The sequence below is a fragment of the Morus notabilis genome, unplaced genomic scaffold (genome assembly GCF_000414095.1).
Source record: "Morus notabilis unplaced genomic scaffold, ASM41409v2 Scaffold1658, whole genome shotgun sequence".
Lineage (NCBI taxonomy): Eukaryota > Viridiplantae > Streptophyta > Magnoliopsida > Rosales > Moraceae > Morus > Morus notabilis.
Window position 1 is genome coordinate 77,866 of NW_010359173.1, and position 16,058 is coordinate 93,923.

The window sequence follows — 16,058 nt, forward strand, 5'->3', positions numbered from 1 at the left end:
GCACCTTCCTGATCCGGTAGCTTTGAGAGAACCTTATAAGAAAAGTTACATAGGCTTATCGGCCTGAAGTGATCCAAGTTCACCGAGCCTTCCTTATTCGGAATCAACACGACAAACGTGTGGTTGATACTATTGACAAACTTGGCCGAGGACAAGAAATCCTGAATGGATCCCACCACTGATGGGCCAACAATATCCCAGTAGAAAGCCCCTACCATGCCATCCGAGCGAGGGGATTTCAGAGGATTCATGTCCTAGACAACCCTTTTAATTTCCGCCGCAGAGGGCACACGACAAAGCTCTACATTGTCCTCTTCGGTGATCTTTTCATCGAAGAGATCTTCTAATTCGTCCCCAATAACCGGATGGGCGGAAGAGAAGAGCTCTTTGAAATTCAAATTCACATGCGAGCCAATAAGAGCCCTACCCCTAAGCCAAGAACCATCGTCCCTTTGAATTGCCAATATATGGTTGCGCTTTTTCCTGATTATCGTAGAGGCGTGGAAAAAACGTGTGTTTCTATCATCTTCCTTGAGCCAAATTTCCCTAGAATTTTGCTTTCAAATGCCTTCTTGACAGTTTTGGACCTCCTCCATTTCCATCTGGATTGCAGCTTCCTCTGCTAAGCTTTCCGCAGAGATAGGTTGGTTCTGGACTTCGACAAGTTTATGTTCAAAGAACCTTAGCATGTCCTTGTAAAAACCAAAGATCGTCTTGTTCCAAATTCTAAGAGCGAAACCAGTGACACTTGTTTTCCTCGTCAGGCAGAATCTTTTGGATCCAAGAACAGGGACGCTCCATGCATTGACATTATACTTAAGCCTCGTTCACTTCGCGATTTAAGTTTTCAATTTGAGTTGATACGTGATATTTTTTAAAATTTTTTTATTGTAATAAAAAAAGTTAGATGTGATATTTTTTAAAAATTTTTTACTGTATAAATCTAAAACTAAAAATTTAAATCACTAAATGAACGAGACTTAATGATATGAAAAAAAGAAGTAAAAAGTGCATTTATTTTTCCTTTTTGTTTGTTTGTTTTTGTTTTTGTTTTTGTTTTTTATTTTGATTTTGATTTTGTTTGTTTTTGTTTTTGTTTTTGTTTTTGTTTTTTTGTTTTTTGTTTTAATGCTAGAGTGTTTGAGTTGGATAATGGCTAATAAGCATTTTGAACTAAGCAATGGAAGTACAAGTTTTTACCCTTGAAAATGGTCGAGTCCGGATAACTAAAGACTGGAAAGTAGAAGAAAATAATATACGGTCTATTTTGATGATAAATTGATAATATGCAATTTCAAGAGTTGGGTTTTCTTCCAAAAAAAATATCAAAAGTTAGGTGTACGTTTCCTAAAAAAAAAAAAAAAAAGAAAGAAAGAGAAAGAAAAGAGGTTAGGTGTACATAATATAATTATGGCTCTTATCATTTTGATGAACATGTACTTTTTTTCTGTCCCTTATTATTATATGCGTTGTCTTATAAAAAGTCAGTGTTGCATGATGATGATTTTCAAGCGATATCATTGCATGCATTAAATTAAAAATTTGGATTAAAAAAAATCCCTTAATTAATCTGACGCCATCATTTCGGGTTCTAAAATAAATGCATGGAACAGAACCAAAATGTTTTTTTGATAGAAAAAAATAAAATGGATGCTTTCATGTTTAAACCATCATCACAATTGGAAATTATGTTAAAAAAATTAGAAAACTAATATTTAAAATAATCTCTTGAAATTTGCATGAGCCATTGAGTGCACAGATATTCATCCAAAGTATTATCATAACAACCCACATAATCAATGTTGGAACTTGGAACCTTCGAATATTTAATCCAAAAATTGAAATTAGGACAACAAAGATGGTGGTCCACTCACCTATTTAAAATAGCAATTTCTTTAATCCAATATTTCGATTTAAAAATTTTTAAAATAAAATAATAAGGAACAGTTTGGGGAACCCATCCTTCTCTTGCTGCCTCCAATTCAAAAAAGAGCAGTGCGTCACATGATAATATGGGATGATCGACCAAATATACATCAATGACAAATTTGAATTTTAACAGCAAGATCAGGGGCATATTCATAGAATTCATTTCACAATTTAAGTTTTCAATTCTAAGTTTTTATAATTAAAAATTTTAAAAAAATATTATATTTAATTTTTTTTGTTACAGTTAAAAACTCTAAGCCTCGTTCACTTCGCTGATTCGAGTTTAGAATTCGAGTTTTTCTACAGTAAAAAGCTCTCACAAACAATCACATCTAACTTTTTTGCTACAATAAAAAGCTCTCACATAAAATCACATCTCAACTCGAATCAGCGAAGTGAACAAGGCCTAGAGTCTGTTTAAAAATTATAAGAAATTTTTACTATAATAAATTTTAAATTTTAAACTCAAATCAATAAAATAAATAAGACTTACAAAAAATATAACATCTTAATTCAAATTTAAAGCTCAAATTCTCAAATTCACAAAACCAACAATATAATTTAAAGGTAAATAGTAAAAAATAAGCCAAAATAAAAAGTTTAAGAAAGTATATAAGTCAATTTTTAGTTATAAAAATTAATAGACTATAACTTATCAAGTTATGGTTCATAATCAGATAAGTTATGAATAAATTTGTCACGTTATAATTTATAGTGAGATAAGTTATAAACAATTATAGATAATAACTTATCAAATTATAATTTATAACAAAATAAATTATAAATAAAAACAATAATTTAACCTATTTATTAATTTATATGAATTATTAACCTATTAATTTTAATTCATTCTATTTTCCTATTTCTCCCTAATTCAAAAAGCGAACTACTTTTCCAGTAATCAGTCGCTTTCACACGTGGGACATTTTTGAACCGTTTAAAACACTGCCTCGAAAAGTAGCAAAACGTCTCCACCTCACTCGTGGCAAAATGCGCCACGTCACCATTTCGGGAACGGAAAAAAATAAAAAATTCATGAAAATCATATTCAAAATTTTAACGGTCGGATCTTCCGCCCAGACCGGCAATGACAGCCGTACGATCGTAAATCATGTTCGATCTTTAACGCTTCTTGTCCGAAACATAAGCTCTTTTTATCTCCTTTAAAGGCCAAAACAGTAAAATATAACGCATTGTTTTTTTCTTCTTTGTTTTTTTACAGAGAATCCAGAGAAAGCGAGAGATTGACAATTTCTTCGATTTAGAGAGAGAGAGAGAGATTGAAGATTTTTGAATTACAAATTTGATTGTCTCCTTCACTGCTTGCTCTGTCTGTGTCTGTTTTATGTTTGGGAGTTCGAATAGCTTAACTGGGTTCCTCATATTTTTGATCTTTATTGAAGATTCTTCTATTTTTTTTTTCCACTTTTCATTTGCGTCTGTTTTTGTATTAGGAAAACGATATAGCTTTCTGGGTATTCTCTGATTCTTAGAAAAATTGAGGGTTTTGGAATCTTTGGTCATGAGCTGCTTCGGGAATTCATGGAAATAAATTAGATTTCAAGCTCAATTTTTACCCTGATCACTGATACTTAAAGTGAGTGAGAGAGAGAAGTTTCGAGATCAAGCTTACTAGGTTGCTTTTCTCAGAGAAAAGGACAACTTTCTGGTTTCTGAGTCGTAAAGGTTGGTGCTTGACAATTTTCTTTTTAATCACTACTTCAGAATATGAATAAAGTGATTTTCTTTTCTTTTCTATTTATTACCCCATAAACGTTCTTAACTGGATGTGATTAATTTCATTTATTTATTTATTTATTTTTCTAATTTTGTGGCCTCCATTATCAGCTGAGACGAGAGAGAGGAGGAGAGAGAGAAAATGAGGGGGAGGTCAACGTCCGATGGCTGTTGTTAACAATGGAGTTCCTTTTGAAATGACAAGCAAATTAAAATCAAAATTTTGAGGTATTTTTCGTACTTATTAATATATTCTTTTTGAATTTTCCTGAGAAAAATTAAATGTGGGAGTCGGTCCATCTAGAGAAAAATTTGAGTACACTACTCTATTTATACAACTGTTGATAGAGGCTTCTACTAAGTCCTATCTTTTCTTCAAAGAAAAATCTCTCTCTCTCTCATTCATCTTACTTAGCAGATAGTTACGTTAATTTTGTAAATTTGAATTTAAAATTTGAGTATATTTAAATTATTATAGTAAAATTTTTTTAAAAATAATCTTATTTAATTTATTTATTATAATAATAATTTTTCATATAAAATCATATTAATTTAAATAATAAAGTTATTTAATTTTTTTATTATAATAAAAATTTTTCATATAAAATCACGTATAATTTAAATTAGTAGAGTGAATTAAACGGCCTTTAATCTTAGATGGCAATATCCCATCAGAATGTAACTTTACTTGCCCCATCTCTCTCACGTATGTTGACCGTCCGATTTTGATCAAAATCTAGTCAGATAATATAATATCAGATATCTCCACTTCCATCGTTGAGACGTAGAGCTGTAGGCTGTAGCTCTTAGTTTCTGTATGTACCGATATACCTCAAGATCACGCAATGGAGAATTGTTTGTATGTTGAAGGGTATATTCGGTATAGCATAACTATGGCCGACGGCCTTCTTAATTATTGGTGAAGCACTTATTTTGCCATTAAAAGTAGCGTCTTTCATAGTTATCACCAAGAATTTTATATCCTAACCCCCAATTATTATATATTTATTTGTTTACTCATTTCTGCCGTTCAATTTTCATTTGGCATTAAATGAATGATCACTTGCAAAAAAGCAACATAATTAAGAAAGGACTAAGGTGGGTCATCTTTTAGGTACTTTGATGGCTATCGTTTCTCAGCAAATAAACATGTTGTGGTTTGTACAAGATTCTCGAAGCTCTTTGTTGTGGCTGGCCAATTGTCTTTTTTCATTTTTATTTAATGTTTATCTTATACACATATTAAATTCCATCCATATTTTTTTTGTTTTTATATTATTATGACTTTTATAATTGTAACTGCTCCACTTGCCTTTTACTCGTCTATAATACCAACTCAATATCATTCTTAGAAAAGGTTTGGTTTTCTTCAAATTTCAGTTGGTGTAGCTCTCTCCTCTGTTTACCAATTTCAACACATCAAAACCATGGTGGAAGAGAGTGGGAAGGAGGTTTTGGTTGATACCTTGTCAGCTGAAGATTGGTTATCACGCGCACAACAGCTTATCCCATTGGCATTATCCAAGGCTAAAGTGGTTAAGGGATTTCCTGGCCGATGGAAGATGATAATTTCGAAGTTAGAACTGATCCCATCACGGTTATCTGACTTGTCGAGCCATCCTTGCTTCTCCAAGAACACTCTTTGCAAGGAACAGTTGCAGGCGGTTTCGAGGACGTTGAAGGAGTCAATTGAATTGGCAGAGCTCTGTGTTGAGGAGAGGTATGAAGGTAAGCTCCGGATGCAGAGTGACCTTGACGCGCTTTCGGGGAAACTTGATTTGAATTTGCGAGATTGTGGGCTTCTGATCAAGACTGGGGTGCTCGGTGAGGCCACTTTTCCGTTATCTGTTTGCGGTTCTTCAACAGAATCCGAGGGTGCTGCTCATGGCAATATAAGGGAATTGCTTGCGAGGCTTCAGATCGGGCACTTGGAGGCGAAACGTAGAGCTCTTGATAGCCTTGTTGAAGTGATGAAAGAGGATGAGAAGAACGTTTTGGCGGTTTTAGGACGTAGCAATATTGCTGCTTTGGTCCAATTGCTTACTGCAACCTCTCCTCGTATTCGGGAGAAGACTGTGACAGTGATCTGTTCGCTTGCAGAATCCGGGAGCTGCGAAAATTGGCTTGTGTCTGAAGGTGTTCTTCCTGCTCTAATAAGGCTTGTGGAGTCGGGAAGTGCGGTTGGAAAAGAGAAGGCCACAATCTCGCTTCAGAGGCTGTCAATGTTGGCTGAGACTGCTCGTGCAATCGTAGGCCATGGTGGGGTTCGTCCCCTAATTGAGATATGTCGAACGGGTGACTCTGTCTCTCAGGCCGCTTCCACTTGCACCTTGAAGAACATTTCAGCCGTCCCCGAGGTTCGACAAGCTTTAGCTGAAGAAGGGATCATAAGGGTCATGATCAATCTCCTTGATTGTGGCATTTTGTTGGGGTCCAAAGAGTATGCAGCCGAATGCTTGCAGAATCTCACTGCCAGCAACGACAACTTAAGAAGGTCTGTCATCCAAGAGGGTGGAATCTGCAGCCTATTGGCGTATCTTGACGGTCCATTGCCTCAAGAATCTGCGGTCAGTGCATTGAGGAATTTGGTTGGCTCAGTTTCTATGGAGGTTTTGGTTTCCCTCGGCTTCCTACCACGTTTGGTTCACGTTCTTAGGTCAGGGTCACTTGGTGCACAACAGGCTGCTGCGTCGGCAATCTGCCGAGTTTGCACCTTGGCAGAGACAAAGAAGATGGTGGGTGAGACGGGGTGCATTCCCTTGCTCATCAAGATGCTCGAGTCTAAGTCAAACAGCATCAGAGAGGTCGCCGCACAGGCAATTTCTAGCTTGGTGACCCTTTCACAGAACTGCCGAGAAGTTAAGAAGGATGACAAGAGTGTGCCTAATCTGGTTCAGTTGCTTGACCCTAGTCCACAGAACACAGCAAAGAAGTATGCAGTGTTTTGCCTCGCTTCGCTTTCATCGAGCAAGAAGTGCAAAAAGCTTATGATTTCTTATGGGGCAATTGGGTATCTCAAGAAGCTTACTGAGATGGAAATCCCTGGGGCTAAGAAGCTGCTTGAGCGGTTGGAAAGAGGGAGGTTCAGGAGTTTGTTTATCAGGAAGTAGAGGGAATGAAGTTGCTAAATGCAAACGTCTTTTTCGTATAATGAAAGAAAGGCGCTTTAACTTTTCGTATCTTAGCTGTCTCATTGTCTATATGAAACAAAAGTAGTTAGTTTTAAGGACATGAAATGAGATGCTTATCAATGTTCTCTCACTTATTTATGAAATGAGATGCCTTTGTTGCGTTGGCAGGGGAAAGTCTGACCGAATTATACCACTTACTAATTTGATTGCTTTACAATTACAAATGTTGCATATATTTAAACTATGATACCAAGAGTTGCTTCAGAAAGATTGTAGTTTGGACAAGGTTTATCTATATCATTTCCGTTTCCCTTAGGTTTAGTTATATTAACCAAGTTATATCTAAATATAGTACCCTAGTGTATATTATGTCTTTCTTCTGTGTTCTTAGAAGTTTGAAAATGTAAAGGCAGCTAAATTTTAGAGCATGTATACAAAATCATAATTGAATCTTTAGTTGTCACGCTCAAAAAGTTCTATAACAACAAGCTTTCTTATCGACCCATTTCTTTTTTTTTTTTTGGATTTTGAAGTCTTGTTTACAAACAAATTCTACTCGCCGACAATGTTGCAAAATTAAAGATCATTTGCATTAGAAAAGTTTCTCATGAAAAAAAAAGAAAAAAGAAAAAAGAGAAAAAAAAAAGAAGGAAAGATGATAAAAGACAGATTGGATTGGTTTAAAAGGAACTGTCGTAAGTTTCCCCTAAGTTTTAAGAATCCATATATGTCAGGAGACAAATTATTACAGAGAATATCATAGTTATGTATTGCATTATATTTAAAATATCAAATATACTTTTAGATCCGGCCACGATATTAGTATCCGACCGAGATATCCGGCAGCATCCGGTCACAAAACCAAAAGAAGTGGCAAGGCTGAACGATAGCAGAGCTACCCACGACGACGGCACGAGTCGGTATCCATTTAGATATCGGCCTGATACCAAACGGTAATTGCTGCTATCCACCTAGTTACCGGCACCCAGCTATGATACCAGTCGGTATCCACCACAAATACTCGCCGATAACCGGCAATACTGGTGGCACCACCACCGTTCTCGTCATCGGAACAATAAAAAATCACAAAGTTCACAAATACATGCCAGAGAACAAACTAAAAAATCAAAACAGATAAAAAAATGACAAATAGATCAGAAAAAGAGGAAAAAAAATTGAGAGCTCCGTCGAAGAGCTTCGGCAGCGAGACAGAGTCCTCTGCGCAGCCGTAATATCGTGCAAGGGTATGGTTCTCTCAGATCTAGTATTGGCAGCCCACGAAGATGTGGTTGAATCGGGGGAAGGGTGCGCAACGTACGACGCTCCCGGCCGGTCTCCTTTGCGCAGAACTATAGTGCCATGGGGAGATGTTACGGCCTTGGTGTTGGCGAGCTCTTGCTCGGCCTCTGCCACGGCGAGGTATTGTCCCTGACGTGAAGAAGCTCTCAAAGAGATTGATACTAACGTCATTTACTGCAACTGAATTGTGGAAAATCAATGGTGCCCTTTCATTGATCTTCCCTTTTCTTAAATACAATGGAAATATAAGCACTACGTGCACAATCAGTTGTACACACCTAAAAAAAAGGAAAACATGCAGAACATAGAACATGGAAAAATGGCCAATAAACACACTGAACAATGGCCACTTGAAACAGTCAATAATGACAAGATAGGAAAACATGTGCTGGAAACTAATAGAAATAAACAATAATATTAAAATCAACAAACTAACAAGAATTCCTAAAAAAAAGCCCAGTAGTTCTCTGGGCACGTAACAATCCTCCCCTCTTGAAAACGGCCTTGTCCGCAAGGCATCAGGAAACATTTTCTCCTTCGTCAGCTATCTCAGGCAAGGATTCCTCCACGCTAGTGCTACAGTAATGAGACATGCACAACAGGATGAACTTTACTTCCTTCCGGTAAAAGTAACTTGTAGGCAACTGGACCAATTCGTTCAATGATCTTATATGGCCCGAAATATTTTGCCGCTAACTTGTGCCTTCGATCGCCAGACAAAGAAAGCTGCAGATATGGTTGTAGTTTGAAATACACCCAATCTCCAATTTCAAACTGGCGATCCTTCCTTCTCTTATCATATGTTGCTTTCATTCTCTCTTTAGTCTTGGAAAGGTGTTGGCGTAGTTGGGCAATAACCTGATATCTTTGTCTCAACTCCAAATCCACACTTGCTTCCTTAGCTGAGCCCAGCTCATAGAACGTTAAAACTGGAGGAGATCGACCATATACCACTTCAAAAGGTGTGAAGCCTGTAGACGAATGCCAACTAGCGTTGTAACAGAACTCGGCCCATGGTAACCAACGAGTCCAATACTTCAGATTATCTCTTGCAAAACAGCGCAAGTACATTTCAAGAGTACGATTGGTTACCTCCGTTTGTCCATCCATTTGCGGATGATATGATGACGAAAAACGGAACTCGGTCCCTTGTAGTCGAAATAACTCCTTCCAAAATGAACTTGTGAAGACGGGATCACGGTCGCTTACAATTGACTATGGCACTCCATAAAGTTTGAGGACATTCTCATAATAGGCTTGGGCAGCACTGTTGGCGGTGACGGGTTGTGACATTGCAATAAAGTGCGCCATCTTCGATAACCGATCCACAATTACCATAACTATTGTCTTGCCTTTAGAAGATGGAAGGCCAACAATAAAGTCCATTGAAACTTCAGTCTAAACTTCTTTGGGTGTAGGAAGCAGCTAAAGAAGTCCAGACGGTGCGCCTTGTTCCCTCTTATTTCTTTGACAAACATTGCAAGCTTTAATGGCCTCTAACTCTTGTCATTTCATTTCCTTCCAATAAAATTGAGACCTTAGGCGTTGAAGAGTTTTGTGTAACCCTTCATGAGTGGCTGAATGAAACCCCTGTATAACGTCAACCGTCAATGGAGATGAAGGAAGCAAATAAATTCGCCCCTTAAAGAATAATAGCCCATCCTTGCAAGCCCATGGGCCAAGAAGCTCCCCTTCCTGAAACATTTTATGAAGCCTCTGCATATCTATTTGGCTTTTGTTCTCCTCGTGAATGGTCTTCAACCATGTGGGAATCAATGCTGATATTGCCATCATTTGCGCCGATTCGTCTCTTCTAGAAAGAGCATCTACCACCGAATTATCTTTTCCTTGCTTGTACTCAATAGTGAAGTCGTACCCCATTAATTTACTAAGCCACCTTTGTTGTGCCGTTGTTGTAATTCGTTGACTCCACAAAAATTTAAGGCTTTTATGGTCAGTGTGAACCACAAATGCCTTCCCCAATAGGTATGGCCGCCATTTCTGTACCGCTAGTACCAGAGCAAGCATTTCCTTGTCATAGGTGGACAAAGATGCATTCTTCCCTTTTAAGGCTTGGCTGAAGAAAGCTATTGGCCTTTTTTCCTGCATTAGAACTACACCGACACCATTATTAGAAGCATCACATTCAGTAACAAAGGTCTTAGTGAAGTTGGGTAACGCCAAAACGGGCCCCTGAACCATCACTCATTTGAGTTCCACAAATGCAAGCTCCGCTTCATGAGACCACTTGAAGTTATTCTTCTTCAACATTTCAGTTAATGGGGCTGCTATTTTGCCGTAATCTTTGACGAATTTACGGTAGTATCCGGTGAGTCCCAAAAAGCCACGCATAGCTGTCACCGTGGTTGGTTTGGGCCATTCTTCTATTGCGGCTATCTTATTGGGATCCATCTTTACTTCTCCTTCTTTGATGAGATGCCCCAAATAATGTATTTGCGAAACTCCAAAGCAACATTTTTCTTTTTTGACAAAAAGCTGGTGAGTAGCTAAAATAGAGAATACCACATCCAAATGTTTCAAGTGAGATTCCCATGTAGAGCTATATATCAAAATATCATAAAAAAAAGACCAAAATAAACTTCCACAAATATGGTCGAAAAATGTCATTCATTAATGCTTGAAATGTGGAATGAGCATTAGAAAAACCAAAAGCATTACCAGAAACTCATAGTGCCCATCATGCGTGCAGAATGCTGTCTTCTCAACATATGCTAGATTTATGGGTATTTGGTGATAGCCGGCAGGCAAATCCAATTTTGAGAAATATTTTGCCCCAAATAGCTCATCGAGTAACTCGTCTATTACTGGTATAGGAAATTTGTCCTTGATAGTGGCCAAATTCAAAGCCCGGTAATCGACACAAAATCGCCACGTTCCATCTTTTTCTTGACTAGTAGAACTGGCGAAGAGTATGGGCTAGTGCTTGGCCTGATGATGCCACTCTCCTTCATCTCGCTCACTAATTTCTCTATCTCATTCTTTTGATAAATTGGGTAGCGATAGGGTCTCACTGATATTGGTCCCGTACCGGGTTTCAGTGGAATTTTGTGACTATGGGCCTTATTTGGGGGAATTCCTTTGGGCATTTGAAAAATAATTACGTACCTCCCAATAAGAGCCTTCATTTGTTGCTGTTGATATATTCCCCACGTTGGCTTGTCATCTTCTCCAGAGGAGGTGACCCCGTCGAGCAAAAGAATTTGCATCAAGGTCCCTTTATTGCCATTTCCCCGTATCTCCTTCTCCATCTTTCGCCGATCAACCATTTCCGGGCGATGAGATTGAACACCAGTGAGGTTAAGTTCCTTCCCCAGCCAATTGAACGTCATTGTTAGTCTCGCAAAATCCCACACAATCGGTCCTAAAGTCTTTAACCATTGCGCTCTGAGGATAGCGTCACAACCTTCTAGTTCTATCACAAAAAACTCCACCTAGAATGGGTTCCCTTGGATCGTGATTGAAGTGTTCGGTAGCCGACCCATACACGGAAGCTTCTCTCCATTGGCTACCATGACAATCATGCGCGCCCCTTCCTCTGTCTTCAACCCAAATCGCGAAACCCATGCTCGGTTAAGCAAGTTGTGTGAGCTTCCGGTATCCAGTAATACTACTAGCGGACGTCCATCAACCTTGGCTGGAACCCGCATAATTTGAGGAGTGGATGCTCTTGTAATGGCGTGGAGAGAAATTTTGGCCATTTCACTTTCCGGTTCAGGTTCGACTTTTTCTTCCTCCACATCTTCATCATAGCTATAGTCAATAAGGAATAGGCGTTTGCAACGATGACCCGGTGTGTAAATTTCGTCGCAATTGTAGCATAGGTTGCGTCGTCAACGATCTTGGATTTCTTCAGCCGTGAGTCGCTTGATCGGCAGTGTTGAAGGTTTTTTAGTCTAATTTAGCAATTGTGTGGTTTTTGGGAAATTTTGGGAAGTTAGGATGAAACTGGAATGCTTGCCTTCAGTGTTGAGTGGAGTTTTCCTCTGATTTTGATATTTTGTTTCGTTGAGGCGGGCAAGACCAGCGACGTGTGGCAGAGTTTGTGGGTTCGCCGCTCGAACATCGGCTCGAATGGATTCCTTGAGACCGCTGACGAAGCAACTAATTTGTTGTTGTTCCGTTAAAGTCCCGGCCCTTGCTAGTAGGCGATCGAATTGCGCTTGATAATCGCGTACGAAACCAACTTGAATAAGTTTGGTGAGCTCCCCATAGAAGTCATCCAACAAGGTTGGTCCGTAACAATCGTTTAGTGCCTGCCTGAATTCCTCCCAAGTTATCCATACCCGAGTCCTTCTAATAGATTGAAACCAGAGATGCACTCCCCCCTCCAGATGATAAGCTGCTAATGCAACCTTCTCATTGGTAGGTGTCTTGTGGAACTCAAAGAACTACTCCACCCGATCAATCCAAGTGATAGGATCATCAGTACCGTCGTATCGCGGAAAATCCAAGCAGACCACCCGAGGTACGATTGTTCCCTGTGCTTGCTGAAAATTGGCTTGTTGATGTGGAGGTCCGGTGTTGTTGCATCTTACACTTAATTCATCCACCTGTGTTTGAAGTTGGATGAACATCTCATGCATTTCGCGTTGCATCTGTAACATTTGTTGTTGGGTTGCTTGCAACGAATCTTCTACCGGTTGTTTGGATTGGTTACGATGAGCGGCCCCGTTGTCGGACCTTGCTCTGATACCATTTTGTTATGGCCTTGGTGTTGGCGAGCTCTCGCTCAGCCTCTGCCACGGCGGGGTATTGCCCCTGACGTGAAGAAGCTTTCAAGGAGATTGATACTAACGTAATTTACTGCAATTGAATTGTGGAAAATCAATGGTGCCCTTTCATTAATCTTTCCTTTTCTTAAATACAATGAAAATATAAGCACTACGTGCACAATCAGTTGTACACACCTAAAAAAAAGAAAAACATGCAGAACATGGAAAAATGGCCAATAAACACACTGAACAATGGCCACTTGAAACAGTTAATAACGACAAGATAGGAAAACATGTGCTGGAAACTAATAGAAATAAACAATAATATTAAAATCAACAAACTAACAAGAATTCCTAAAAAAAAACATAGTAGTTCTCTGGGCACATAACAGGAGATCTGTACATCTTCTCCATGGCGACGGTGACACGAGGTCAGGGGTGGTGGCGCTTGAGAGAGAGAAAGAGAGAGGAAGAAAGACTGAGGACACAAGGAATTGTGAGAGAAAAAAGTGAAAGAGAAGGTGAGGTGACGATGATGGCAGAAGCAACGTCTTCTCCATGGTGGCGACGGCGCCGACGTAAGAAGAAGAGACTGAGAGGGAGCAACTGGAGTTTGGTGAAGAGAGCGAGAGACCGAGAAAAGAAAAAAAAAAAAAAAAACCTAATTAGGGATATTTTAGTCCACACAAAAAATCAGCGTTGCAGAAAATGTGACAGTTTAGTATGCAGTGAAAACCTGTGGTATTCCTCCTGAATATCTCGATTCTAGCAAACTCCTGTATGCTTTCCGAAGATTAGAAAAACTAACGTGACGTCATGGAAGATATTGTTAGTTACAATGTCAAGCAAGAGCACAGGAGTCGAACCACAGCGTTATTTCTCATGGACGATATGTTCAACATCAAGCATCCAACAACTTTGTGTAAATCATAAATTTCTTTGATCTTCCACATACAGACCGTGACCGCCATTATTCTCGCGGGGACAAATTTTTCATAAACTTTTGTCAATATCTTACGTTGCCCCAAAAATTTTCAAGTGTGGTTTATGCATTCTCTTCTCGTTAATAAACATAATTATTAGTGTGACCATGGTAAAATTAATTAGTACCCGTTGAATCCCTTTTCCCACCAAAAATTATTATTATTATTATTTTTATTTTTTGTTATCCTCTTCCTTTGGTTGAAAATGGAACAATCACTATTGTAATAAATACAGTGTCAATATAATATGTAATGAACGTATGAAAATTGACATATTTTTTTAAAACAAAAAATTGGTTATTTGATATGTTATTTTATTTGTACTCTAATGTATAATATTATTTCAAATATTATATACTTCTTGTCATAATCACTATAGTTTTGAAAGTTCCGAAGTTGTAAAACTTTTTAAATAATTTGAAAATAATAATGTTGTAACTATTAAATGAAAAAAGTTATCGCATTAACCGATAGAGATAATATGTTAAAGTTGCTATACTTGATGTCTAATTATATTTGTTGCAAAAATTGATACAAAGTAGACCATATGTCAAATTTAGGATTAAAAAAAATACTGCATTGAGAGTGATTTCCTATCCAAAAGTCAAAATTAGAGATTGACACAGCCTCTTAGTATGGAGAAAGAGACCAACTGGTCTTTCAAGTCGTTGAACAAGAAATAAAGAAGATGCACAGCAAAAAGTTTGCCAAAAAGAAGATGAAACAATGGCTTTTCGAGTAGATATATTTGAGAACAACAACAGAGTTAAGATTTGTAAGCTAGAGTTGGAGACTAATAAATTGAACGTGGTGTTAATGATTTGTGGGATATATATATATATATATTAATATTGTTGTTTCGGTGAATTTTTTATTTGAATGAAGTATTAGGCATTTTCACCAAACCTAATGAAATGTAATGAAAAGGTAAACGAATCGCGGGGACGGGGTAAAAGAATAAGGGTTGTTTTTTTGCAACAAAACTCAAAAAAAGTTCAAACTCAAGTTATAACTTTATTCAAGTTCACGTTCTTTTAAGTTCTAATTTTATTCAACTTTACTTAACTTTATTCAAGTTACAACTTTATTCAAGTTATAACTCAAGTTATAACTTAAATTCAACTCAAAAATTACACTCAAGTTACACTCAAATTACACTCTAAAAGAACAACCCCTAAATATTTGCTTACTTATTACAAGTTGAATGAACAACCATCTAATTCATTTTTTAGTGTTCAGTAAGTATAGGAATAGGAATCTTCATTGTGTACGGTCCCGAAACTACGGTGTTTAGTTTTGTAAGTAAACACGATTAAATAGAAAAGGGAAACACTCCTCCCATTTACTCCAAGCAAGCTTGTCCGGTGGGAAATTTGTATTGTTTATCACTATAACAAATTATTATTTATGGAACTGAGTTTTATGAACTTCCATGTCTAGATCCTAAAAGCCATTGTGACTTTTTTTATTTTTTATTATTTTATTTTTAAAAGAAAGTAGAAAGAATAAGAACATATAATCAAATCGCTCCATTTTCATTTAATTCATGTCAAATGTTTTCATATCGGAAAAAAAAAATTAGAAACTCTAACTAGGGTTGTGCACGGTTTGGTTCAAACCGCAGTTTGAACCGGACATGTAATTTTTTAGACCGTCGGTCCAGTTCCACGTCAACATCATTAATAAACAGTTTAAAATTGGCGTTCAGATTGGACCATTTTCTTAATAGTCAAGTCTAGTTTGTAATTTTTTTCCTGATGGATCACTAAGGATATATATTTAAAAAAATTAAAAATCTTTGTTATTTATATTTAGACTTTGGATTAATTTTAAAAATTCTCCCCAAATTATGACCCTTATAACATTTTGCCCCTCGAATTTTAAAAAATAACATATGTTCCCCCGAACTTTGTTTAGTTAACAAGTTTTATCCTTATGTTACAACGAGTGACGGAAATCGTCACGTATCAGGTACATGACTCATATGAGGAGGGTATTATCATAAATTAACCTACAACAACCCTAGGTTATTAAAAAAGTGATTAAAAAAACTCAAACGCGTTTAAAAAAACCCCATTTTGTTGATTTTTTTGGTTGTGTTAGGGTTAGAACTTTTCCCCCAAAAAGAAAAAAATGCGGAAAAATCAATCTTCATTGTAAATTTCCGTGGTGAATCACTCCCAATGGCTGCAACATGGGGAAATATTGGCGATTTTAATTCTATTGACAGTGAGTTTGCTCATTCT

General features: G+C 37.5%; 2 protein-coding genes across 3 annotated transcripts; one reads left to right on the forward strand and one right to left on the reverse strand.

Moving 5' to 3' along the window:
• The first annotated feature begins 3,156 nt into the window (after positions 1-3,156).
• On the forward strand, positions 3,157-6,971 carry LOC21387230. Of its 2 annotated transcripts, XM_024162812.1 has the most exons (3): positions 3,157-3,615; positions 3,778-3,894; positions 5,047-6,971. In XM_024162812.1, the coding sequence occupies exon 3, from the start codon at positions 5,094-5,096 to the stop codon at positions 6,774-6,776; it is 1,683 nt and encodes a 560-aa protein (XP_024018580.1). In that variant the 5' UTR covers positions 3,157-3,615; positions 3,778-3,894; positions 5,047-5,093; the 3' UTR covers positions 6,777-6,971. The 2 variants fall into 2 exon arrangements, with proteins under 2 accessions (XP_024018580.1, XP_010092090.1); XM_010093788.2 differs by lacking the exon at positions 3,778-3,894.
• Positions 6,972-10,301: 3,330 nt separating this feature from the next.
• LOC112090761 (uncharacterized mitochondrial protein AtMg00860-like) lies at positions 10,302-11,446 on the reverse strand. The gene is made up of 2 exons (XM_024162816.1): positions 11,223-11,446; positions 10,302-10,656 (listed from the first exon to the last, which is right to left on the reverse strand). The coding sequence occupies exons 1-2, from the start codon at positions 11,444-11,446 to the stop codon at positions 10,302-10,304; spliced, it is 579 nt and encodes a 192-aa protein (XP_024018584.1).
• Between the last annotated feature and the right edge of the window lie 4,612 nt (positions 11,447-16,058).